Source organism: Sesamum indicum, linkage group LG11 (genome assembly GCF_000512975.1).
Source record: "Sesamum indicum cultivar Zhongzhi No. 13 linkage group LG11, S_indicum_v1.0, whole genome shotgun sequence".
Classification (NCBI taxonomy): Eukaryota; Viridiplantae; Streptophyta; class Magnoliopsida; order Lamiales; family Pedaliaceae; genus Sesamum; species Sesamum indicum.
Window position 1 is genome coordinate 1,393,249 of NC_026155.1, and position 26,767 is coordinate 1,420,015.

At 37.2% G+C, this 26,767-nt stretch overlaps 2 protein-coding genes across 2 annotated transcripts; both read right to left on the minus strand.

Moving 5' to 3' along the window:
- LOC105173187 (E3 ubiquitin-protein ligase At1g12760) lies at window positions 99–3,401 on the minus strand. Its single transcript, XM_011094861.2, has 5 exons — window positions 2,707–3,401; window positions 2,016–2,135; window positions 1,787–1,919; window positions 1,045–1,209; window positions 99–622 (listed from the first exon to the last, which is right to left on the minus strand). Exons 1-5 carry the CDS (start codon window positions 3,240–3,242, stop codon window positions 446–448), a joined length of 1,131 nt encoding a protein of 376 aa, XP_011093163.1. The 5' UTR covers window positions 3,243–3,401; the 3' UTR covers window positions 99–445.
- LOC105173188 (shaggy-related protein kinase alpha) lies at window positions 4,971–9,563 on the minus strand. The gene is made up of 13 exons (XM_011094863.2): window positions 9,504–9,563; window positions 8,223–8,477; window positions 8,032–8,124; window positions 7,833–7,892; window positions 7,458–7,730; window positions 7,256–7,330; window positions 6,859–6,915; window positions 6,634–6,774; window positions 6,302–6,352; window positions 6,021–6,116; window positions 5,812–5,895; window positions 5,549–5,651; window positions 4,971–5,459 (listed from the first exon to the last, which is right to left on the minus strand). The coding sequence occupies exons 1-13, from the start codon at window positions 9,561–9,563 to the stop codon at window positions 5,398–5,400; spliced, it is 1,410 nt and encodes a 469-aa protein (XP_011093165.1). The 3' UTR covers window positions 4,971–5,397.

The following is a 26,767-nucleotide window of genomic DNA, read 5'->3' on the forward strand; positions in this document are numbered from 1 at the left end:
TGTAACATTTTTTGTTTTTTTGGCAATTCCTATTCAGAGATTGAGTTGCATTGCACATTTGCACTTCAACTTTAAGACTGCATATTGCTACAAAAGAATGAAGCCCATGAACTGAAATTCTGCAGTTAACATCAGTAAAATTTCAGCAGCATGCATTCTTGTCACTTAATTTACAAAATAGTTTGTAAATACATCGTTCGGAACTTCCAAGAAATCGAAAGGCTTCACCTACACTTTCAGGTTTCCTACGAAATTCTATATGTGGCATAGAAACAAGAAGCTGCACATGACTATTGGACGGCGTACACATTCGCTATATGAAAATAACAAAGGGCTCTGATACGTACACAAACAGGCCACTTTTGTATTTTGCTTGAAGCGGGAACTTCTGGGTCCAACAGGACTGCCTACACGAGCATATGGCTGCTGGTGGGTGCTTGCTCAATTATACTTCTTCTCTACGACTTTGGTTGCCATTCTTAAGTATATTGAACTTGCAGAGAGGACAGATTGCATTTATGACTAGCCACTTGTCTATGCAGGCGGAGTGAAAATGGTGGCTGCAAGGGAGCTCACGCAGTTCAGCTCCATCGTCGTAGGCACAAAGGCAAATGCAGCACTCCTGCAATCCAAAGCAGGAACATTTAGGAGATAAATGTTTTTCAAAAGAACCAGACACCAGAGCTACCTAAGTGCAGAAATCTCAACTTCATGTTTATGCATGCAGTGTAAAGTCAAAAGCCCGTGACCTGACAAAAACTAGAGGGAGGAATACATTCATACTTCAAGTTCCCACAAAAATTATTAGATGCCTCAGTGATTAAGGGGGTATATAACCATATGGTCCAGCACTCACAACACCACAATCCACACAGAGCATAGAGCATAGTGCCTACTGATAGAGGACCGATCACCGTGAGATCCATAGAAATACAACTCATCTACGTAAAGCAACAACATTGCATGATAAATCAGCTGATAGAGAGAACGAAATCATAAGGCATTAATTGTATCCAGAAGGTCAAATAGTCTAGCTGGACATACAGCATCCTCTGGAGGAAGGACATGCTCCGTGGGCGAGTCAGTGTCGCATTCCGTCAGAATTCCACCAAATGATCCTTGGCTTTCACCATTGTGCTTCTCAAAATCAGAAATTTTTCTAAATTTTAACCTTGGTAATCTCTGAATGTCTTCCTTGGAAGCTCCTTCCTGAAAACATAATGCCAATCAAGAACAATAATAAACAATTAAATATGCATGTAATATTATCAATCAACATGACCTTATACCAGAACTAGTAATATTATTGAAAGTGATGAGCAAGTTATGCAAAACATCTTGGAAGAAATGTAAGAACCCTAGAGAAGCACACCGATTAGCCAGTGAACCTAAGTTCTAGTGAATTATATGGGCCAACTGTATACATGGGTTTCAATGCTAACTTAGATTATAAATATGACATCTTCACTTGAACCATAGAAAGTTCAAATAACTTATAATGGAAGATCAAAACATTTCCTTCATTTTGGTCAAAGCAGAAGTAACAAGCACATTAAAGATGTTGATACTTGGGGCTAACAAAGGAGTTGCTAAAGTATACAGCAGCCAGATATTCACTCGAGGTATGGAAGATATAACATGAGCGGAAACCCAAGCAGTTCAGCTTTATATCTGTTCCACAGTCCCCTTTTCTGTTAGAAGAAAGTGCAAAGTCTGGCTCGTAGCTTCAGCATGGATTAAGTTTTTGCTGAGAGGAGCAACTAAAAGGTTCTACAAAATAAACTACCTGATCTGCAACTGCATATAAGATTGCAATAATACATGGTAGACAGCAGCAAACAGCAAGTCCAATCACACAAGCCACAGCTATGCAAATGACAACAAAGAACACATCGAATGCCAGAAATGTAATGGAAATCCTGCACCGGAACTCAATAGTTGGTAAACATAAATAGAAACCAAAAGGAAGTATGTAAAACTGAATTAGCATCAGTACATATAATATTTGGACAGACCAATAAAGCTGAGGTGATTCACTAGGCAAACTTTGGCCGCCAGCAGATACCCAGTAGAACCCAATTATCCACCAATAGAATGAGAAGATAGTAGTTGCAGACTCCAGACGCTTAGTAAAGCTGCCAAAAATATTCTACACATTGTTATCATCAATATCAAAATTCTCTACTTTTAGAGTAAGAAACATGGCCTCAATCGTGTACCGCATGCTTGTGTGAATAGTTACTAAGAAAATCAAGCAATGACTACTATCCATACATAGATATATACCCCAAACCCCAGAAGCCAAAATATTTAAAATCAAAATCACAAACAAGCTGCATATAGCAGAAACCAGATGGGACTCCAGCTGCATGCTACTTATTTATTTACATAAACAGAGGAAAAGAAATGCAAGGTTGGAATTATGCATTCTTCAACATGGAACTATGAATTTAATCTCCATCAAACCTATAATGCTCAGTAATGTATTAGCAAAACTTAATTAAACTAGTGGTTTCGGATAGGAGAGTTCACATAACCAACTGAACTGAGTACCTAAAGAATACTCCTAAAGTATGTACCCCTGTTCTACAAACAAACGTCAATGTAACACTAAATTCAGTACTAATTCCGAACTTCAGAGAATTAATAGCATTGCGGTAATCAAATTAAAGCCCATACAAAGAGAACACAGATATTCAACCATACCCAGTTTCATCATCACTTTGCCGGTGATCCCCAGTCTCCACATCATCGCTTCCGAAGCTCGAAATCGAGTAGTTCTGACTGTAATTCAGCTCACCTCTGTCGCTCCTTACCAAATTCTGCCGCGAATACCTCTTCTTATACTCCGTACAAACACAAACTCCACGAAGAACGCACTGCAGGGCATAAACGACAATCCAAAGCCTCAACGGCGTAGAAGGAGTTTCATCTCGGCTCATGATCAGCACCGAAACCGAGACGATTACAAAGGCGACGTTCCAGACGAGGTCTAGAATCACTATCGGCTTAGAGTAAGCCCAGTCGCTCTGCCGTTCTTCAATTTGCTCAGCCGCCGCTGCTCTCACGAGGACGGAAGGCTCTCGCATCGCGCCGCCCCTGCTGCTGGCGCGGCGGAGGAATTGAGCGGCGCCGCGGAGGCTAGGAGCGGGGCGTAGGAAGCGGGGGCGGCGAGCGCGGAAGATCTGGTGGCCGAGTAACGGCGTGGTATCAACGGGGGGAGTGTTGCGGTTGTCGGACATAGTGTCGCCGGAGGAGACTTTTGCTGTGTGACTTTCTGGATCAGGCAAGTGTTGATCCAACGGTGAGAAACGAAGAAGATCAAGCGCGTGCGTGAGACAGACAGTGATCAGCAGTGTAACTGTGAGTAATAAATAATAGGTTGGGTTGGGGATGCACCTTAAATTAATTAATTAATGTACTATACTAATACAAGTAGAAATACATGTGAATTTGATATTTACATTTTGGCATAATTACACTCTCCTCCTTCATTTTTCATATAATTACATATAAATTCTCTGTAATTCAAAAAAATTATATTTAGTACTCTTAAAATTTGCTTTTATCTTTCAAATAAGTTCCTCCGTAAGTTAAAATTCACAAAATTTACTAATATTAACAAAAAAAAAAATAATGAAAATTGATACTTACCTCGATTGACTTACTACTGACTTATTACAAGTAAAAAAAAAAAGATTTTTCAACCAAACTACCCTTATAACGGTGAATCCAACCTCAAAATCAACTTCGCCACTCATGTATTTTACATAAATCACTTAAAAAAATAAGGACAATATATATAATAAGATTAACGTTTTTAGATTGTATGAATAATTTTTTAAAATATATAAATGATTTATATAATAATATTGATATCTTTTATGAATTTATATATAATATTTTAAAAATAAAAGTGTTTTATATAAATAAAGTATAAGTAAGGGGGTTTAGATATAATTTATCCTTACATTTATTTATGTAAAGCCAACCTCAAAAAATATTATATCTACACTTTCTTATTTATAATCTACTTATATAAATTATTCATGTCATTGAAAAATTTATATATACATTCATTAAAAATATTAATATTATTTATATAATTTATCCATACATTTTAGAAAATTGCACATCACTCCACAAACTATTCTTGCTTTTTAACTGCTAGGGGTGGTTTGTATAATTTTACAAAAGTGGGGATAATTTGTGTAGACAAATCATTTATCAGAGGTATAAATATGTCTGAAATTAAATAAATAGTGGAGAAAAGAAATAAATGTTTCTAAAAATATTTTATTTATACTATATATTAAGGGAGAATTTGATGTTTTCCTTATTTTTAGTCTTTTTCTTATTTCCCCGCCCACTTTCACATATTCGCCGCTATCTTCATATGGTAAAAATTATTTTTCTAAATAGTTATTTATTTTTTATTGATATTTTGTTTTCTTTTTCTCCTACTTAAAATATTTTCTTTGAAAATTATTTATTTTTTTATCATAATTATTTTTATATTACTATTTTTTCTATAATATTTTTTTTATTAAATATTATGTAATTATTATAATTTTTTTTTGGGCATACATGAGACGTGCCACATCCAACTAATATAAATTAAATGCGAAGACAATTAAACAATATATATTGATAAAAAAGAAAAGAAAAATTAGATTCCCACATTTGGTTTCAATTTTAAATAATTCATATATTTTCAATTTACATTAAATTAGTCCCTTTAGAAAAATATTTAGGTGAGATTGTCCAGCCAAAAAAGTGATTTTTCTCATATTATTCTTATATATTTTTTTAATTTTTTACAAGAAATAATGTTAGTCCCTCTTCAATTGCAAACTCTTGAATGCACCAAATTCAGATACAACCTTAAAAGAAAATGATGAATTATAATACAATTCTTTTACATAAAAAAATAATTAAAAATTTCCATTAAAAGAAATTAGAAAAAAAAGAGCAGGCAGCAAATGGAAGCTCATTTTTGTATCAGGAAAAGAAGTTGCAGAAAAGATATTTTTGAGTACAAAAATAAATGGAAACCTAAGTCATCTCTAATCCTCTCCTCCACAGACATCATGGCTATCTTCAAACTTTATATATAATCAATTATATGTTTTAGATGTATATATATAGCTAAAATCTATCACATCCTCAGATCCATACAGCAGTTCTTGAAACCATGTTTTTGTTTTTGCCACTGGTGATTCAAAAACTTGCCATGTATTGCTGGTCCTTCTCCTGCTCCAGCAAAGTCCATCTCGTGCGCAGGATTCCTTCATCATCAATTTACCGTTCCCATCGACCTGCTTCAGATGGGCACCGTAGCATCGACAAAAAGTTTGTACATAGCAGCTGATAGGAGACTAGTAGTCCCGGAGCTATTCACTTCTTGGCATGGTCGGGAACGAGCCGCTGTAGCAGCTCGGGTGGTGCACCAGCCAGCTCTGGAGGAATGGACAGCAGGGTTTTAGAGAAGGAAAAATTACGCCAACACCCTTAAGGTTTAAGCATATTATCAAAGTCTGAAACTCACCTTCAGGGGAAAAGTCGAAGAGGGGAGGTAATGGTCGCCCGTTAGGCAAGCATGCGTTAGGTTCTCTTAAGTCATCGAAAAACGGGTGAGCACAAGCCTCCAACTGAAAAATATAGGGGAAAATTTGTAACAACTTAGGGGATACAACTAGGAAATGTGCCCTTGAAGTAAAATGATGCTGATAATTCACTTCACGGGAAGAAAAGTGATTCTCAACCTAAATTCTTTATTGAAAACGCTATCAAAGAGAGGGAATAACTTACGGCGGTGAAACGTAAAGTAGGTGAGTATTGGAGCAGCCTCGACACTAAGTCCACCGCTTCCGGTGGCATTCTCCTTTGAAATACCTGGAGAAATAACTTCATTTAGATTTGTACTCGTATCCTTTTCTTTCTTGCTTGCTTTCTCACTTCCTTTTCTTTTCATCTTTCTTTTTGTTTACAAGGTACGGTAGTTTGATTTATGAACAAACCTTGTGCCATGGGTGGGCTTTAATTTGTGGAAATTTAAACTCGGTGTAATTTGGATTCATGCACTTGATTTCCTCCCTAGTCGGCGTCCCCAAAACCTAACATGAAAACAGAACACGGGATCAACTTAGAGATGCACATACCATGTTTGGCTAGACCAAAAACCAATCATCTTGAAAGTGTTATTACACCAGTTATGTGATTAGCTTTTGTTCAGCAGAACCTGACCAAGCCAGAACTTCCTGAAAAGTGGGGAATTCTAAGTTCAAGGAAGAATATTTACCTTAATTATTTCAACCAGCTGATCAACACTGCTCTCCCCGGGAAAGAGAGGCTGCACAATTTTTAACAATGTTAGGAATTCTAGTAAAACCAAAGCAAGAGATACAAGGAATATCGTCAAATCAAGAACTTCTATACAAAGGCTTATAGGTATAAGAAGACAGATGGCCATCTCCAATTAAAGGAACTATAGAAGTACGGCAATCATCATTATGAAGAAACAAGAGCGGAAATGCAAAAGAACACTGATAAAATAACTTATGGGGAAAAACAGGAAAAAGAAATAGATATCGTCAACCACACTTTTCATTGACAAGCAGCATAAAAGCCTACCTGCCCGAGAAGTAGCTCAGCCATAACACAACCTACAGACCACATGTCGATGGCCGTTGTGTATTCTGTGGCTCCAAAGATCAGTTCTGGAGCCCTATAATATCGAGAGCAAATGTACGATATATTTGGTTCACCAGGTACCTGGAGCAAAGCAGAAATCTCACTTATAGCTATTCGATGGGTCTTGATTCAGATTTTACAGATTTTGCATAAAATACAACGTACCAACATCTTTGCACTCCCAAAATCACAAAGCTTAAGCTGATGTGTGTGAGGATTAACCTGCAGCAACCGTCACATCTTAAATTTCCAAATAAATGAAAAGAACTTGGCAACTTCAAAATATAGGCAAAAAAGATTGCATAAACAACAAATGTGGGTATGAAGGAAAAAGACAAAGAAACAGAAAAAAGGCTGAAGACTGGGGATGAACTAAGAAGAGCACATCTTCGCATAACTTTGATAATATACCAAAAGAATTTCATTCACCTAGAAATAATAAGGATAAAATGAATTAAAGTCGAGAATTTATTAGAGTGATAATGATGCTTCTTCGTCGAATACTATGACATGCTTCGCTGAAAGAAATTCACTAAAATTTGGAAAGGAGAAAGAACCATACCAGTAGATTCTGCGGTTTAATATCTCGGTGACAGACGCCAACAATTCTATGTGTGTAATTTAGCGCTCGGCATATCTACAGTTTCACATGCAAACACCACCAGAAATGGTTTCATCTTTCAAATTGCAACAAAGTAATGGAAGAACTAAACATACAAACAAGCAACAAGAAGCTACTCAACTAGTGCAGCTCAATTATATACCTGGTATGTATACAGCTGCACAAATAACATAGGCATGTACTGGTTCACTCTGCTATAGTGCCTTGAAGCCCGATAGACCGTTTCTGATACATACTCCAAAACAAGATTTAGGTACACCTCATTCTTTTCTGTAGTAGAATAGAAAGAATGCTTCAACTGAACAACGTTAGGATGGTTAAGCATGCGCATTATCTGCAGTTCTCTGTTCTTATATCTCCTATCCTGCAGCACCTTCTTTATAGCGACAGATTCACCCGTTTCAAGCCATTTGGCCTACAACACAAAGTTGGATAGGAAGTATAAGTCAATCGATTTGCTGCTCTAATTAATTTAAAAAGAAAAAACGCAGCAAAGCAAATTGTTAATTCAATGTACCTGATATACAACTCCAAATGAACCAGTGCCAACAACACGCTCTGCCATATAAGACATTGTCTGAGGAAAAAACAGAACTTAGAAGCAAAGTACTTTACAGGTGCTTATTCACCTATATCTACAAGCATCTTGGAAATGAGATAAAGCCATGAAAAGATAAATCTAAAAGCTAAAATAATCATCCAGCAAAGTCAATCACCTGTTTCGGTTGTCCATTATGCCCACCAATTGAAGTTACGATAATCTGACCAGCTTCTGTTCCATTGCCACTCACAATAGTGGATTCCATATCCTGGAATGTAATCTCTATCAATAAAACATAAACAAAATGCTACTGAAATATACTATTTCTGGGCCTGGTATTTGAAAAATCTCAAAGTAACATCGAACCTTGACATTTGCCTCATGATTATCAGTTTTATCATCTCTAATTTTCATTTCATGCATTTCTTTTGGAAGCTCATCATACCCAGACTTCTCAGGTTTACCATGTACATTAGATGTGCTTGCAACAGCTTCTAAAGAGTTGGATTCCATATGCTGCTCTGGCGCTTGCAGACAATTTTCTCCCGTCTCTACGTCGCAGCTATCTCTGTGATCTAGTTCTTGCTCGACCTTCACCCTTTTAATGCTAGAATCCCCAACCTGAACCAAATACCTCAAAACTTTAGAATATGGCTGGTATCTCTATTTCTACCCTATTCCACTATGCTTTCACTGGAGGACTTCATAACATATATGAAGCTGATAATGCAAAGTTGAGCGACTCTGAAAAAGATAAACCAAAGAGGGCATTCCCCAGTGCACATTGGTTTTCCACATCCAAACTCATCCGGGACTCCTCCGCCCCCCATGAACTAAAGGATGGAGTAGACAAAAATACAAAGACAAGGCAAAACAACGGACGGAAAATGACACATGCCAATTGACGCAACTCAACATTTGCAAAATCCCAAAATCTGCGACATATATGAACAGCATGATGCAGTTGTAATGCCAAAATCAAAGGCTAACATCAGCGTTTCAGACTCATAAGTCAAGCATTGTTGCTCTATCAATTGTTTCTCATTTCAAATACTGAAACTAACATAAAAAATCAATGCTGGCTCTCTTGTTTCTGTATAATCATAATAATTGTATGCAGAACAAACGGGAAAACATGAGACACAGGATATCATAAAAACGTTGAAATGTTTAAAACAACATCCCCTAAACACATGTTCAATTAAAACATCCTCAGAGCCTCCTCCCCACCCCCACCCCAGAGGAAAAAAAGAAAATAAGAAAATAAAAGAAAATTCCAAAGAGAAAAGAGAAACGCAGCTTGACAGATTGACAACCACTTATTTCAAAGAACAAGGAAAGCCCACCAAAACTCATAACTTATTCCATCTTTTCATCAATGTTCTCAGCTTCCATACAAATTCCAGGCATTCCCGAATAACAAAATTAAATACATAAACTACCAAAAAATTTCTTTTCACAATTTCCTGAGCATTCAGAATAAAATCAGACATTTCCTTCATGATTCCGAGACTCCCCACCAGAGAACGATCACTTGTGTCATTTTCTATTTATTTTTTCCGTCCAGCCTAATCTTTGATCACGTATTTAGAAAATAACGCAAGAACCCATGAACACACGCATAGAAATAGAAAGAAAGAAAATTACAGGATCTGAGACGGAGGAGCGGCCCGAAGCAATGCTCTTCAGCCGACGCATCATATTCATCTCGTTAACCAACCAAACAAGAATCCAAATCAAAATCCCAGATGGAAAATGAACGGAAAATCTATTCCCTTCCGCCTCCTTCACCCTTCAATCAAAAAATTACGAAAAAACAAAAAAAAAAAAAAAAGAAACCAACCCACAATAGAACAAGAAGATTAAGAAACAATCAATCACTCCTACGTCCAACAATGAGAGGAAAAGAGGCAGAAAAATGGTATAGAAAAACGAAAATCTTTTTTTTTTTTCCCTTCTCTCTCTCTTTCGTCCCTGCGTTCGAAACAGCAACAGAGAGAGAGAAATAGGAGAGAAAAATGAGATGGAAACAATGGGAAAAAGCTGAAAGGAAATTCCCAGAGAGAGAAAAAAGACAAGAGAGAGAAAGGGGAGAGAGAGAGAGAGAGAGATGTATATATATTTTATTTATTTCCTTCAGTCAAAGCTTCAAAGCTAATCATTATTCATTCCGACAGTATTTCTTGTTTTCTTTCTCCTTTGATATTTGTACTCGCGGTCAGACTCTGCTTCCTGGCCGTCGATTCCTCGTTATAGTGATCCGACGATAAGGAGTTGAAGGGATTTCAATGTGAAATGACGAAAATGGGCTTCACTAAGATGGATATGTAACGGAATATTCCCTTTCATTTTGACTGGGCCGTTTGCCTTTCGCTTCAAGCACATAAATTCAGACTTACGACATTTCTTGAATATTTAATTTTGATGACTATAATAATTTCTCAATTCTTTTTTATTTTTAATATATATAAATATATAATAAGCAGCTTTATTTGAATTTTGAAAATCAATATTCAACAAATTTGTACTCCATAAATGAATTATTAGGCCATTTTTCATAATTTATAATTGAAATTGTAATTTAAGGTATAATTATACAGTCCTCCGCTGATATTCAGTATAACTACGTATAAGTCTCACGTGATTTAAAAAATTATATTTAGTACCCTTGAATTTTATTTTTATCTCACAAATAGTTTCATCTATTAATCAAAATTAACTCAACTTGCCGATATTAGTAAAAAATAAATAAATAAAAAATTATATTTACTCTTAATTTACTTATTATGAATATTGCAGGTTAAATAAATCTATTTTGATCAGACTACTGTTATACATTTTCAGACGTGCTAAATGCATGTGATGTGTACATCTTCATCCTTATAAGGGTAGTTTTATTTGAACTACGACAAGTTAGTAGGGTTGTTTATATCGACAAATTTCGGACTTGCAAAAATTATTTGATCTCCATGTAAAGAAATATATTTAGAATAATTATTTTTTAGAATTATTTTAAAAACTTCAAACATCTTTATTTTAATGCAACTCAGTCAAATTCCACCGACCGCCAATTCCAAACATTACTTTTTAATTAAATTATAATGAGTTCTCTTAAAATTTGATATAATTATAAATATTATATCATTATTTAAAAATTAATAATAATCATTTCATAATTAATAAATTATCTGATCTTTTTATGGAAATTTGAAATTGTCAATTTTGCTTTTACTTTTTTTTAAAAAAAAATAGAAAAATTTTAAGAAAATGAAATTCGGTGGATGGAACCAATTGAAAAATTATAAAAAAAATATTGTTTAAATAGTTCACGAAAAATTTCAAAAAATATTAAAAATAAATAAAATTAAATTTATAGGGCATTTTAATCAATTTATTATAAAAAATCAATAGAGACTAACAAATTGGTCAGTTGTTCGACGAATATTAACATCATATGGGTATTTGTAATTTTTTAAATAACGAGAAAATTAATTATATCAAACCTCATGGATTGATGTAATTTTATGTTTTTTCACTTTTGCACAAATAAAACGAGTCTTATTTTCATAGTTTCGTGAAATATTTCTTAATCAAACGACGCGCAAAATAATTCTTTTTATAAGCAAGTACGATGATTTTGACTTAGATTATTAAAAGCTAAAGTGAACATAATCCACGTGATAAAATTCAAGGTTATTAGAATAAGATCTCTAAGTTGGTTGGAAGTAATCTCGGGTTATATATAAATATATTGTCAAATCATTCCTCGTTTCAAAATTTATATTTTGACTTTGTTTTTTTTTTTTTTTTTTTTGAAATATACAGAAAAATTATGAGTCAAACTCTGGTCATTACAACCTTCGGCATCTTCTGGTGCAAATTGATGTGTTAAGGAATTTGTTGTCCTCTTTACATGTCTGAACTTGCATGAACTGAAAGCTTTGGCCTTGAGTTTGACGTCCAGCAATAAAGGTCCCAAGGCTGAGTCGCCTTCCTCTGTCGAGGCCAGCCCCTTCAACTATAATCTTTTTGCCATCCCCTATTTGCACCAAGATCGACTAATGAGTTCGGCTAGCTCCGATGACACTCGAAATTCCAAATGCCTTTTCTAACAGAAAATAAAAGTATTTTATTAAAGAAATATACATTATGTAGGCTCGTATTCATCCTCGTTAGTCTCGTAGTCCTCGAAGGTGCCTTCATCATTCTCTTCATCTTCATTAGCAGTTTGACCATCTTGAGTCCGTGAAATACCTGCACCCTGCTGTTGTGCAATTTATAAACCATTAGGATCACGTAGATTGTACGACTGATTATCCATAGCACTTTAGGGATTGGTACGACTTTATCTGGCTGATATGCGATCTCAGTCAACTTGGACTCATCAACAACTTTCCGAGCCTTGATTTTGCAAACAACCATCCAATCCTCTTTGTCCCTCTTCATATTTGGGTACTCAGTATAGTACACTTGTACTACTTGTTGTGCAAGTATGAATGACTCATCCTTTTAGTACATGTTTTTGAAGTTTACATCAATGATGTGATAGCTTGGTATACCTTCATGCCTCTTATTGGATCGACCCAACGACACTTGAATAGAACGATGTGCAAGTTCAGAATAAGTGGGTGTGTCAATTGAATGATCTCTTTGATGATTCCATAAAAGTCATTGTCCTCATTTGTATACGATGAACTTTTGACACACACTCCATAATTCATGGTTGACTTACCGGCGTTGTGATGTTCCGTGTGAAAGTTGTACCCATTCACATAATAGCAAGAGACAAATGTCACTTCTACACTTGGACTCCAATAATGACACTTAAGGAGCTCGTTGTTCGTGTAGTTCAACTCGGAATGTGCCTACACGTTTATATATTAATAAGATATTTTGTATGTTGCACAAAGTACTTTTAAAAATTAAAAAAAATATTTGAACTTACACATCGTTTGAACCAATCCTTGAACTAAGTCAATTAATAATCGGATCGACCGATTGGTGATGTTGGTACAGTTCGTTCAAGTATGATCTGTACATACATTAATCAGATAAACTATATATATATATACATAAATACACTATTAACATATATGTATATTGAAAATAACAGCTTACTCATAATATGGCATGACTACTTCACAGTTAGTCAAAATGTACGTCTTGATGATATGCCGTTTTGGTCCACTGAGTCATATCTTCTATGAGGCACCACTAGCCCGACCGGGGTAGTTGAAAATAGACACCTGGATTCCATCGCCATTGCTTGTGCGCTTATTATTTCTATGAGGCATGCTTTGTTTGGGTAGCACGTTCGGTTCAAAGTATTGTGAAGAAAACAAATCAATTTTCTCAATAATGTATGCCTCGACAATTGATGCTTCGACAGGTGCTTTATTTTTCACCTTTTTCTTCAACTCATATAAGAACCTTTCAAATGGGTACATCCACCTATATGGCGATGGCCCCCGTAAGCGAGCTTCATACGACAGGTGAACAATGAGGTGCTCCATTGAGTCAAAAAAAGTTGGAGAAAATATCTTCTCAAGGTTTCACAGTATGATGGCAACACTGTTTTCTAACTCATGTAGCTTGGTGATATCAAGCGTGGTCGAGCATATGCTTTGGAATAAAAAAACTAACCTTCCTTAATGCACTCCATACATGCTCAAGAAGCATCTCACGAAAGGCAATTGGGATCAATTTTTGTATGAATACATGACAGTCATGGCTTTTTATTTCATGCATCCGCAATTCCGTCATCTCAACGCAGCGTGCAAGGTTAGACGCGTAGCCATCAAGAAACTTACGGCCACAAATCTATTCACATATCCTCATTTTCTGCACCTTACTCAGGATATAGACTTCTTTAGGCATAATGTCCGATCTACGTTCATTGAACTCAAGCTCTAGGCAATTACAAATGATATTTAAATCCCTGCATGCATCAAATTATCCTTCGTCTTTCCCTTGATGTCCATGATCGTGTTGAATATATTGCCAAATACATTGTTTTCAATGTGCATGGTATCAAGGTTGTGTCAGATCAGATGAGTTGCCCAGTATGGAAGATCCCATAGGATGCTTTTCTTCGTCCACTTATGGTCGCTACCATAGCCAGAAAGGAGTGTCAACGGTATTTCAATTGCTAGACTGATATTTACAACCCAATCGAGGATCTGGTCTTTTGTCAGCCTCGGACGTGCAATCTTATATTCTACACAATTTTTCATAAAAGCTTTCTTGTTCCTTTGGCAGTGATGGTGCCAAGGGAGAAACTGTCTGTGGCAGTCAAAATAGCACACTTTCCTATCATGTTGCAGATGAAATGCCCCTGTATCATCCATACAAATTGGACAACCCATAACACCGGAGGTACTCCACCTAGAAGCCATCCCATAGGCGGGTAGGCCATTCACAGTCCACATCAACGCCGCCCGCATGATAAATGCGTTATTTGTGGCATTGTCATACATTCGAACACCCACATGCCATAATTGCAGTAGCTTTTCGATCAACGGTTCCAAGTACACATTGAATAGAGTTTGCAAGGCTCATGGCAGGTTCGATCCCTGTCTATCCCATTTTTTTGAAAGTAGTCAAGTTGACTCTAATCGCGTACGCCGAGCTTCAATGGATTGTTGTGTTAAGTCGCTCTTGTGAGAGATAGGGATAACAGAGACAAGGAACCACCGTCCCTTCGGGTAGGGCATAGGTGGCTACGTCGGAAAAACCCTGGATCTACAAGACTGACTTCACGCTCTCTAGAAGCTCACAGCAGAGGAAGGTAAAGTAATTATTCCTGGAACATCAAATCAAAGAAAATAAAGATATTGTGCAAACGCTTCAGATTAGAAGGGCTAGAGATCACCATCATCAAAAACATGTTCTTAGAACTCGTGCACATGCCAGGAGGAGATTGTACGGTATAATGATAATGGGCCAACATGAATAAGACGACCGTACTGACCGCGCAGCGCAAAATCGTCTGTGCAAAGGCCTAACCGAACATTACGCGGCTCTTCTGCAAAATCAAGATACATCCGGTCAAAATGCTTCCAAACCTCGGCATCAAATGGATGACAAATTGACCCCTCTCCCATCTGATGTGTGGCATGCCACGTCATGTACTCGGCAGCTGCCCTCGAAGAATACAAGCTCTGTAGATGGGACTAAGCGGCAGGTACCTAAAGATGGCATACAGGAATTTCTTGCGGCGCGGGGCTCCCCTCAAGTCGGCTTGTACCTAGCGTCTCCACAAAACTTGCAGTACTCCATATCGACGTAGTCCTTCCAGTACAACACACAACCATTCTTACATGCATCGATCTTCTCAATAGGTAAACCCAAATCCTTTATTAACTTCTTCTTGCTGTAGTAATCTTTCGACAGGGTCTTCGGGGCAATATTTTATTAGTCCACTGGGATATTTGACCATATGATCGCTTCGAAATATGGTCATCCACCTTGATATCCACCAATTCAGCAACAGATGCTAATTGAAATTGGGTGCAATCATTCCACAATGGTTGCTTGGCAGCCTGCACTACATCGTAAAAGTGATCTGCCAAACTGAACACATAATCAAAGGGGCCTTCATAATAATGTGAACTAGAATTGGCATCAATAGGATAGGACCTCGTACCATCATCAGACACACCATCATGATATGAAGAAAATTAACTCAACCTGGCTGCATAAAAAACCATCCTCTACGCCTAATCCATTTGTTCATCACCCAGTGTGAATAATTACCCTCGATATGGGCAGTTGGGGTTTGCTCCTCCAGCACTTGAGGGACAGTCACAGACTTGAAGTACTCCTGCAACCTCTCTCGCCATGAAAAGTTTGATTATAATATTATGGCATAAATCCTCGCATACACAAGTGATAGCTGAATTGTTGGGTGTTCTGAACTATGTATTTGCATTTTTGGCAAGGGTACCTAATTTTGTCTCCATTCATATGTCCACGTTGACCCGTTGCCCATTTTATGAAAGTTTTAACCCCATCCTCAAACTCCAATGTAAGACTTGCGCTCCCCGGGAGGTTCTTATTATACATCCATCTACTCAATTCTCATAACATGATTATATATATCACTATATTTACACATATATATAATTAATTTTTTAATTTGATGACCTTCAAATTTATAAATATTACACTACACTATTTAGGAGAATACATATAAAGACATGTATAAGATTAATAAAAATAAAACTAAAAGAAGTAAACTACAATTAATTTCATTAAACATAATAAAGTATTAATTTAGCCGTTGTTACCTGGTCAACCAACTTAAGAGATGATCAGCACTAGTTGACGGTCCAAACTTCGAGTAATAATCTACAAGCTTATTGAGTGTATATACACAAAAATTAGAGTTTGACAGTGTGTGTGGTTAGTAAGAATTTCTACAATAAATGAAATAAATTAAAAATAACTTGCACATATATAAGTTTTTTTTTTAGCGGCTTTTGCAACGGCCTTTGAAATTCTTAATATAGTCATTGAATAGTAGCCGTTAGACAATGAAGCTGTTATTTTGTAGTGGACTTTGTAACGATCATTATAAAAAAAACCATCTCTAATGTCATGGTTTTTGTAACACTGTCTTAATTTTTCATGATTTTTTCCATTGCCATTGTAACGGATCCTTATTTCACCAAAACGCCATTACAAAAAAAATTAGTCATTACAAAAATCATAACAAATTAGTAAAGGCAATAAATTGTGACGGTCTTAGGCACACCGAAAACTTGTAAGGACTTTTGTAATAGTTCTTGCCGTTACAAAAGAAATACATTTTTATTACCCCCTTAATGAGGTTAGCATGTCTCATCCGTTACAAAACTGTTACAAACACCTTGTGTATGGCTGTTAGAAATTCTGCCATTTTTTGTAGTGTAAAAATTATATATATATATATATATATTTGTCAAAATTGTTAGTTTTTTATAGTACGAAAGTATTTTTTGATAAAAATAATTTATTAAATACAAAAGTGATGCATGCAAAAAGTGCACAGGTAGCATAGTTTGTGACTTGAGCTCTTTGGTGAGCCAAATTCTTTGCAAGCTTAAAGATAGGAGCCTGTAAACAAAAAGTATTAGTACTTTGATACTCAAGTCAATACATAATTTTGAAATGACAATTTTAAAATAAAGAGAAGACACGAAAATAAGATAGCAAGCTATATTAAAAGAATGAGTGTATATGGTAGAAATTGCTTGTGTATGCTTAAAAAAAAAAAAAAAACACGTCCCCTACTTAAGGTGGGCAAACCTATTTTTATACTCACACCCCCCCTTCCAATAAAGGATGAGTCCTTCCCCCCAGGGAATCGGGAGGCAATTGCTAATGGATAGGCCTCCTAACGTTGTAGTGTTGGTTGCAGAGGTTCAAGAGAGTCCACTTTGGCTCACGAACCCTACTAAGTAAGAGCCTCGCTCTTCTAAGGGTCTAGCGATGTGGACATCCTTATCACTTTCGGAACGAGTAGTTTGTAGCATCTAGATAAGTGCCCTTGTAGCTGATAGGGTGTCGTTAGACCTTCTAAACACTTGAGATTAGCAATTTTCTTCCTGGGCCCTAGCTGGGGGAAGGCTCTTGAAGGCCTTCCTAAGGTTTCTTGTTATATTGAGCCTCCTAGGCTTGTTGTTGGGCTGGTGTATGCGCCGCAAGTTAGGCTGTTCATTCATGACCATATCATTCAGAGTACCCACTCTGAGGAGGATGAGGCCCAACCAATCCTCCATAGAGCATAGAGTCTCTTTTTGGGGAAGGGAGACCTCTACCTCCCTTAGAGAAGATCCTCCTCCGCAGGCACATCGTTAACCCTAAAGGAATTAGGGACAACCTCATCGAATTTCAAGATCTGTCTTGTTAGACGTGGTTTCACGGCTAGGACCCATCTTGCTTTGGGGAGTGTGAGCTTGACCCTGATGGGGGATGATAAGCAAACCCGCACGTGCCCCACGTTTTGGGTAACCACCCAATAGGGGGCAGTTACTTGGCCTGAATATGATTAACTGCCCCACATGCTCTTCATCTCCTTCCTTTAGTAGCATTCCTTCCACTCCTCCCCCTCCCGACTTGGAGAGACATTTTTAGCTCTAGTGGTTTTGTTTTCGCCTACTCTTCCCATTATTTCCATAAGTTTCTTTCTCTAACTTAACTCCTTCATCTTCTTTCTGGGATTTCTTTTTCTTTTGGAATTTTGTGTTTATCTATCGCTTCCTTAGATGAGTGTGTGAGATTTGTACGCAAACCAACATGATGATCCCTTTGAGGCCACTTTTGGGAGGATGGACCATGGATCATCCATATTTTGGTACGGTCTCGAGATGGAGCCTAATGCAGGCTGTCGCTACCCAACGCCCGTCTTCCCTCTAGCTTGTTGATGTCCACCGTTTAGTGGAGGAGTATGGGATTCCTTTGGTTTACACTATTTATGTCCCTTCTCCCGATAGTCAGTCGGATTCCTTTCCCCCCACTTTTTGTGTTTTTTCACAACCCAACTCAAGGCAGGCCTTCATTTCCCTATTCCTCATTTCTACGAGAAGGTTTCCCATCTTTTTCAAGTCCTTCTCAATCAGCTGACCCCGAACCCCTTCTATTATCCCCTATGGTACTTTAGCTCAATAGTGTCCATGTCAGGAAAAAGGTTTTTTGAATATTTTCAATTAAAGAGATTTGAACTTGGTGTTTTCCATTTGACCTTGCGTCTTGGGGTGTTTTTTTTTGCCTGCGTCCAAATGTTGGAGAAGTAGTTTTCTCTGCCTTTCCCCCCACCCAATGGGTCTTCCTTATAGATGGATTTTTTATCTTCCTTCTAGTGTTTCTTTTTCTATAAAGGATAGGACCACCACATTTTTGTCTTATGTTGGAGGAACTAAATGGCCATTCATATGACTGTCAGAGCTTGATAGATGAGAGGTTCCTCTCTGACTTTGGATTGAATCCTTTAACCACCCCTTCTGAGGGAGTCTTTGGGTATTCAATGTTGTTTTTCTGAATTTTAGTTTACTTTGGGTATTTGAATTATGTATGATAAGCTATTTAGAGATCTTGCTTCAAAAAGCCCAGGGGGTAGTTCTGCATTTTTCTTTTCCAGGGCCCCTAGAGGGACTGCTGCCTCCATTGAGTCAAAAGGGAAACATCTTGCTTATGTGGCCCCATGGGGATTTTCCAAGAGGGAGAAGGGGAGCTCCTCAGGACACCCTTCCCTAGGAGTCCCCCTGCCTGCCTCTATGCGCTCCGCGGCTCTCCTCCCCCAACCTTCCTATCATGTAGGTGGTTCTTTTTCCAAGCCTCAATGTCTTTCTCTCGATTGGGGTCTTTACACATGCCAATCCTTGGATGGAACCTTAGCCTTGTGTTTGGATTTTTGAGAGGGGTGCGAACTCTTGGAGACAAGTACTTTTATCTTCCTTGCCTAAGGAGAATTTGGATAAGATGTTAACTTCCCTTGTCTCTGAGTTATTTTTTTTATGCTTTTCTCCTCACATTTTTTGCTCGACTCTTTTTCTATTTATAATTTTTTGTTTGGTAGTGGTGGTGCTGGAGGAGCTTCTATCCCTCCATCAAGCTGCACTTTCTCCTTCCCAGGGGTTAGGTAGAGGAGGAGGTTAGAAGACAGGGTGGAGTTTTTGCTGGCTCAGAATGCCAAGTTAAAGAAGGCCAAAAACGATGCCATGGGGAGGTATAAGTAAGTTGAGAAGGAAGCAAAAAAGCTGTAGAAATTGTTCTTAGCTCTCATTGAGACTCAGTCAGAGCACTGTTGAAGGTAGCAGAGTGGGCTCACTTGGATTTTCCCAACTCCAATGATGGCAGCAGTACTTGGAATTGTATTGCTAGCTGTCTCCCTAAGTATAAAAAGTTTGAAGAGGTCTAGGGGGAGGTGGCAAGGATAGCAGGGCCCTTCCTAAGGTATGACTTCTAAGCTATCGAGAGTAGTTTGCGTCATATAGATGTCCACCCGGTAGGTGAAGAGAAAGTTTTTCTAAACTTTGAGGCAGTCCTGGAAGGCACTCCCAATCCTTTCACAGATCCCTCTGCTCTTGCTACCGAGACCCCCTCAGCTAATTTAGGTATAGGGGTGTTCACCTTTTGTCCACTCTCAATAAGATTTTCTTGTTGCCTTGGACTTGTCTTGCTAAGCCTGCTGTTTCTTGCATGATTTTTGTTTTTCTTATTGGATGATGTCCGAAAAGAAGAGATTTTGCCGATCAATTTGTGCTATATGAGGCAAAATTACCTATATTTATGCCTCTGAGGTCTCACTCACCTAGGGGTTCTGATTGAATGAGTGTCTATTCTGGATATAGGGCTTGGAAATGGTGATCATGCCTGTTTTAGACCTAGGGCTTTTATGGTATGCCTACTTTTTGGCATGGCTTATTGTTCAAGAAATATTGGCTATGCAACTAGGCCTCATAAACATAGTATTCGAATCATAATATAAAGTTATATGAGAACTATTTACCTGAAAGTCCTTTTAGGGGAGTCATTTGTTTACCTGCCCTCTTTCTTTTTGAGAGGGATGCTTGCTTTGAGGCAGGTCTTTTTCCTTGAGAGGGATGCCTGCCTGAGTTAGACGTAAAACCTCCTGAGGTTATTTATATTCCATGGTCAGGGGGCGTCTCTCCATGTTTTCTAGCTCGTAAGTCCATGGCCTAGTATTCCTATGACCTTGTACGACCCCTCCCAGCTGGGATCTAATTTGCCAATTAGTTTCAGTGTATCCCCTCCTCCTAAGCACTAAATCCCCCACTTGGGAGTTTGGGGGCTTTACCCTCTTGTTGTAAGCATTGTCACCATGCTTCTATATTGTTGCATTAGGAGGAACGTTCTCTCCTGTATTTCTTCGATAAGATTCAGATTTTCTTTAAGAAGGTCAGCGTTACATTCCTTCGAATAATGTATGAGCTGATGAGAAAGCATCACCATTTCGGCAGGGATGATGACTTCTATCCCATATCTAAGGTAAAGGGGTTTTCTCCTATGGAAGTCCTTAGGGTGGTTCGGTAAGCCCTGAGGACATTAGTTAATTCTCCTGCCCAATTCGCTCCTACTCGTTCTAACATTCTCTTGATTCCTTGTAATTGTTATAATGGGTGACCAAAAGCCAATTGGATTGGTTATTTGCTATTCGCCAATTTTTATCGAATAATATTGAATTGATGAACGTATAAAAATTCATTGAGTTGGAAGTGTATTTCGTTGTGCTTACTACTGATATTAAATGGGGCTTTAATGTGTAGTACCCTCTATCGATACTACGAAATATCTCCCCCAAATATCATATTTAAAGTAAACCCTATATATGTAAATATGCACACATCATCCCAATTTCACAATAGATACAGTCAACCCACAAGATTATATATATACATATGTGCATATTCCAAACACCACAAGGTAAACCATCATAAGTGATTCCCACATCTTCCGCATTTTCAATTCCTCTTTATACATTCAAAATGTAAGTTGTATTTTAACTGACGTTTGAGGAGAAAACTGCATACTGGCCCGACCTGACTGAATGCAGTGTTTGGACCTAGCCCTTGATAGGTAGATACCTCAAAATCTACTTTTGAAAAATATTAGTAGAGGAAGGAGCCTGCAACTAAACAAGTAAATAACCGAAACCACCTACATGTGTATATCAAACATAGTCCAGACAAGACAAATAAACAACATATATAGAATATAATCAATTTAATCTCAAGATAATCAACTTTATTGCACAACATAACCAACTCAAGATAGAACAATCAATTAAACTCTTCTTCTCCTAGTCTGCTTACCAGAATTGATATAGTGTTTTTCTGCACCAACTCAATCTCACCATTTATTATTTAATGTTTAAATGAATCCCCTTGACATGCGGCTCATCAATTTCAATTCACATCATAACTCTTTCAATTCAGATCATAGCTCTTTTCATATTGCATCATAACTATTTTTCATATCACATCATAGCTCTTTTAATTTCATTTCGCCATATAGGCTATTCAACAACATCAAGGGTATTCATACCTCAATTATATTCATTTTCTGCCACTCCCTCATTTCCACATATCACCATTCTTGTAAGCAACTAGTAACGTAAAACCATATATCAACATATTTGGAATTAGCCACACACACAATACATACTAGTAACTAGCCACACACACAATACATACTAGCCTCTCCTCCTCTCCAAAAGTTTCTCTCTCTCTCTCTCTCCTCTCCTCTCATTCTCTCCATCTCTTAGTTTCTCTTTTGGTCTTAGAGACCAAAGAAAAGCGGAAGGAGATCAAAACACGTTACCAGTAGCTTTTTTTTTTTATTTCCACTCTTTCTTGATCGTTCTTGCTAGCACGAGAAGGACACGTCCTTTTAGTGGGAGGATAGACTATTCTAGAGTATCCCATTATCGAGATCTCACCTTGAATAGATTCGGAACGGAGTTGGATAATGAAGAAATCAAAGCTTATAGTTGTACGAGAAAAACAACGAGGATAAAAGTCTTTTTATGTTTTTCGCCTCTTCCTGTTCTTCTTGTTGTTTTATGGCTTTTTATTTTTTATTTGTACACCGAGCGCCCGGAAAAGATCAACGGTACACCCCTTAATCATTATTTTTCAATTTTTCGCGCTTCCGCCACCCTTCCCGGGCCAATCCACTTTCTTCAAGTGGTATCAGAGCCCAGTTTGGTGTCTAGGCATAACATGTTTAATGTAGATTTGCATGATAACATGTTTTAATCAACTTTGGAGACACGATTTTTTTGGTTTTAATTGCATGTGTAGATTTAGGGTTTTATATGTTTTAATTTTTTATTTAATTTTGGGCACGAGATTTTTCTTGAAATTTTGAATTTATGAAATATAATTGATTTTTTTTTGTTTCAGGAATTGCAGAAAAAAAAACAAAAAATTCAGAAAAATCAAAAAACGATAGTAGATTTGTTGTTACCTGCCGATTGGTCACTGGTTGGCAGGTGCGCGGCAAGACAAGAGCCTTGCGTGCCCACCTTGGCCAGCACGCCTGCCGACGTGTGTGTTGGCAGGAGCACGCGCGTGCGCGCCTGCTGGCGGCCGATCGGTCCTCATGATCAATTTTTTCTATTTCTTTGAATTTTCTGCATATTTTTTTTGAAACAATTAATTTTGATGAATTTAATTTTTTGTTGAGATTTGGTACAAAATTAAATTATTAAAATTAATTTGAATAGATTTCAAAACAGAATTAATTTTTTGCATGGGTTGCACTTACGTCCACAATTAAGTTGCACTATTTTTTATTTAAAATTCCTTAGATTGGATATGTGATTAATTTATGATATTGGATATCATTATTATAATGCATGGTTTGCATTATAACTTTTTGTGTATGTTTATTTTGAAAATAAATGTGCTATTTTTTTAATTGGATAAACATGGATGATAACGAAGCCCATTTCACCTTGTGAATGATTTTATTTTCTATTGGGTTGGAGCTTCCATGCCTCTTATTTCTTATCTCTTAGTTTTTAGCCTAATGTTTAAGGTTTGCTTTCTCATTATTAATGTGCTCCCTCCACTACTGTTTGGGGTTTGTTTTCAATTGTAATGAGTGTAATAGGTTAGAGAGAGGTTTACTTTTATTTATTATAATAATTTTAAAGAGCAAGCCCATACGATGGAGGCCTATGGGTTGGCGCACACAGATCCATGGAGAAGAGACCCGAAGGACGGAACCCATGAAGGAGATGAAGAAATATAGATTACAAGACCCATAATATATTGATCGGTTAAATATCTTGTAATAACGTAGGGCCTACCCTAGGACTAACCATAGGTAGGCTCAGTCGATTGGGTAGGTATTTGGGCTTGTGATCATCCAATAAAGGGGTGCTAGGCTTCTAATTTTGCGTGCGATGAATTTTTGTTAATGCTTTTAATATTTAGAATATTATGTATGCAAAGTATTAATATGTGATGAAGTCTCGATCAAATAATTAATAACTCTCACTTGGTTGACTAGTTTGAAATATTAGACCCTAAAAATGGAAATAAACAAAGGATTGTTATTCCATGCCTTTCATCTATAGTAATGTAGTGAGGAAGCTGATTTCACCTACACGTGGTCTTACGAGTCGTTCCACATGTGGACTGAAATGAAACTGCACTATTATTGTGAATGACGCACCTATTTCTCTATCTCACGAGTCGTAGGGCCAGATAGTCTGTGCTATAATTCGATTGATGGGTCCGGTCTAACACTAAGTAACGTGATTTGCTTGGAGTCTTTGTAATCACGTGAAGAATGATGAGGCAAAATATCTTGGGGATCTCATAGGTCGAGAATGGTATTGGATACCTCCCACAAGACTATTTCCATGTGAATCGTAAAAGTGGGGCATGGAGAATTTTGCTTGTGTACCTCAAGCCCACTAGAAAAAGGTTATTCAAAACCCCATTTGATAGTGATGGGCTTTTGTAGAAATAGTGGGAGGGTTAATGATTGAAATCCTAGTCCTTACCTTGAACTTAATATTATGATAATCTATTAAAATATTTATGTTATTATAGATGTCTAAGAATCCACTTAATTCCATACTTGAGGCTAATAGATTTGATGGAACAAACTAGAATTGGCTGAGAAGTATGAGGATAGTCCTCGATTTCGAGAACCAGACTTATGTTCTGGATAAGTCTCTACCTCAGACTTTATCGGAAGGGTTTCTGCCAAGAGAACATTTAACGATCAAAAAGTTTACTCAGTGGAATGAGGACAACCGAAAAGTACGCAGTATCATACTGAGCTCAATGAGTAACGAGATCCAGAACTAGTAAAAGAGGTAAGACGACGTCTGGTTGACAATGCACCGCATGAAAGAATTTTATACGATACCAGACTGACATATTAGATATGCCGTGATGAAGACATTCTTCAGTGCTACAACGATTGAAGGGTCATCCGTACGAGAGCATGGAGTGATGATGTTATCCCTAGTGGAAAAGTTCAAGGAAGAAACATACATTGACTTGATCCTATAATCAATACTTCCCTCTTTTGATCAATTTATTATCAACTACAACATGAATGGTCTTGAGAAAAGTCTTCATGAGTTTATTAATATGTTAATTCAGTACGAGACAATGATTGAAAAATCTGTGTCGTTAGTACTAGTGGGATAGTTCAACCTCTAAAGCAAAGAGCAAAATTGCTGGACATGAGAAGAGGGAGAAGAATGAGACGTCTTCTACTGCTGCTAGCATTTCCTATTACAGCGGCAGGTAGGGGTAAAAGAAACAGGAAGAGGGTTCGTCAGTCAAGGATTCTGAATGATATTTGCATCTATTGCCAAGACAAGGACCATTGAAAGAGAGAGTGCCCTAAGCTCCTCTTCGATGAAGGTAAATCTTTAATTGAGTATTAACATAATCGCGATTCTACACTTGGTATTGGATACCAATAATTCATAATCTGTGAATAGTTTGCAGGTGATGATAAGGAGTAGAAAAGACGAAACAAAAAAGTCCTAAGGCTTAGAGATGGCGGGGCAATTGCTGCAAAAAATAGGGACTTAGTTAGGCTTAATGGTGATCATGTTAGGATAGTGTTATGTAACCTATCATGATCAAAATAATATTTTCAATTATTATTGGACAATTTTAATTACATATATTGATCAATAAAGTCTTTTATTTGACATTGAATGAGATTCATGTCTGCTGAGTGAAACATATACTTTATACTATCTCATAATTGAAATATGTATACTCAATAAAGAATAAAATAATAATCAAGAATGAAACTTACAGTTCTGGTAGGTCAATCTCTTCCAGTTGAAGATGAGAAAGATTGATTTGAATAGTACTAGCAATAGTCAATTTGAATTCATTAACTTTCAAAACCTTTTTCGAGAAGTAGAAAGACCGATTCTTTTGTAGGACAAGATGAGTTTATTAGTTGCATATTGGATTGGATCCAGTGTGATATCTATAGGTCACCAAAATACATAAGATCAGGACGAGCTTTACAAGTCTAATTTCGTTTGATGAGGTTCAAAGAATTAGACTTGGAGTGGGGAACCAAATTTATTGCCTTTCAATTGGATCGAAAGGGTGTGTATTTAGTGGGAGTTCTTGAATATCGAAAATGAAAATGTGATTCTCACTCAGTGAAGTTCTTTACTAAAAGAATCACAGTTGACCGGTCTTTGATAAAAAATAAATCAAACTAAGTTAGACTTTGTTTGATGAGTGTTTCAGTGAACAAGTTGCCCTTATTGTATGATGAAACTCTCGTGCCACAAAGTACTGAAGTTAATGGGATATTCCCATACACGTCAAGGAAATAGTTGGAGTAAGTTTTTCATACAACTTCTCAAAAGCATGATTCGTAATCAAATAACATCTCTAACTAATCGTATTCCAATCCTTGTTTGTCCTAACAATTGAATTATAATTCAATAGAACATAAGGAGGAGCCATGTGGGACGTCATTCAGAATCAATGACTTGGAGCCTAAGGATTCACTATAAAGATCAAACTCCTTCAAATCCAGCACTATAAGGTCTACAGGTAAATTTACATCTCCGATTCTCACTAAACTCCCTTTTCTAACACTGTTCACTATCACACCCCCTCCCACGGGCAAATAAACCATCAAATTACATCCCAACGGACTATTCTCTCCCGGTATTTTAGATGCAAATTCGGATGAAATATATGAATGTGTAGAGCCAGGATCAATTAAAACATAAGCCGCAATGTCATATAACAATATTGTACCTGATATCACGTCATTCGATGCTGGGGCTTCCTCTCTAGTAATGTTATATATCCTTGCCTGGGTCTGTCCCTGAGTAACTTGTGCTCCAACCCCCCTCATACCGCTACTAATGGCGTGGCCACTATCTCTGCTAC

What these genes read in the sequence shown, in the direction of transcription:
- LOC105173187 (XM_011094861.2), bottom strand. Translation starts at nt 3,242, where the DNA reads ATGTCCGACAACCGCAACACTCCCCCCGTTGATACCACGCCGTTACTC. An exon ending in CAAAGTGATGATGAAACTGG is followed by an intron (nt 2,136 to 2,706) that starts GTATGGTTGAAT and finishes TATTTTTGGCAG; the next exon opens with CTTTACTAAGCGTCTGGAGT. An exon ending in GAATCACCTCAGCTTTATTG is followed by an intron (nt 1,920 to 2,015) that starts GTCTGTCCAAAT and finishes GTTCCGGTGCAG; the next exon opens with GATTTCCATTACATTTCTGG.
- LOC105173188 (XM_011094863.2), bottom strand. Translation starts at nt 9,563, where the DNA reads ATGAATATGATGCGTCGGCTGAAGAGCATTGCTTCGGGCCGCTCCTCC. An exon ending in GCTCCTCCGTCTCAGATCCT is followed by an intron (nt 8,478 to 9,503) that starts GTAATTTTCTTT and finishes TATTTGGTTCAG; the next exon opens with GTTGGGGATTCTAGCATTAA. An exon ending in CTACTTTACGTTTCACCGCC is followed by an intron (nt 5,652 to 5,811) that starts GTAAGTTATTCC and finishes TATATTTTTCAG; the next exon opens with TTGGAGGCTTGTGCTCACCC.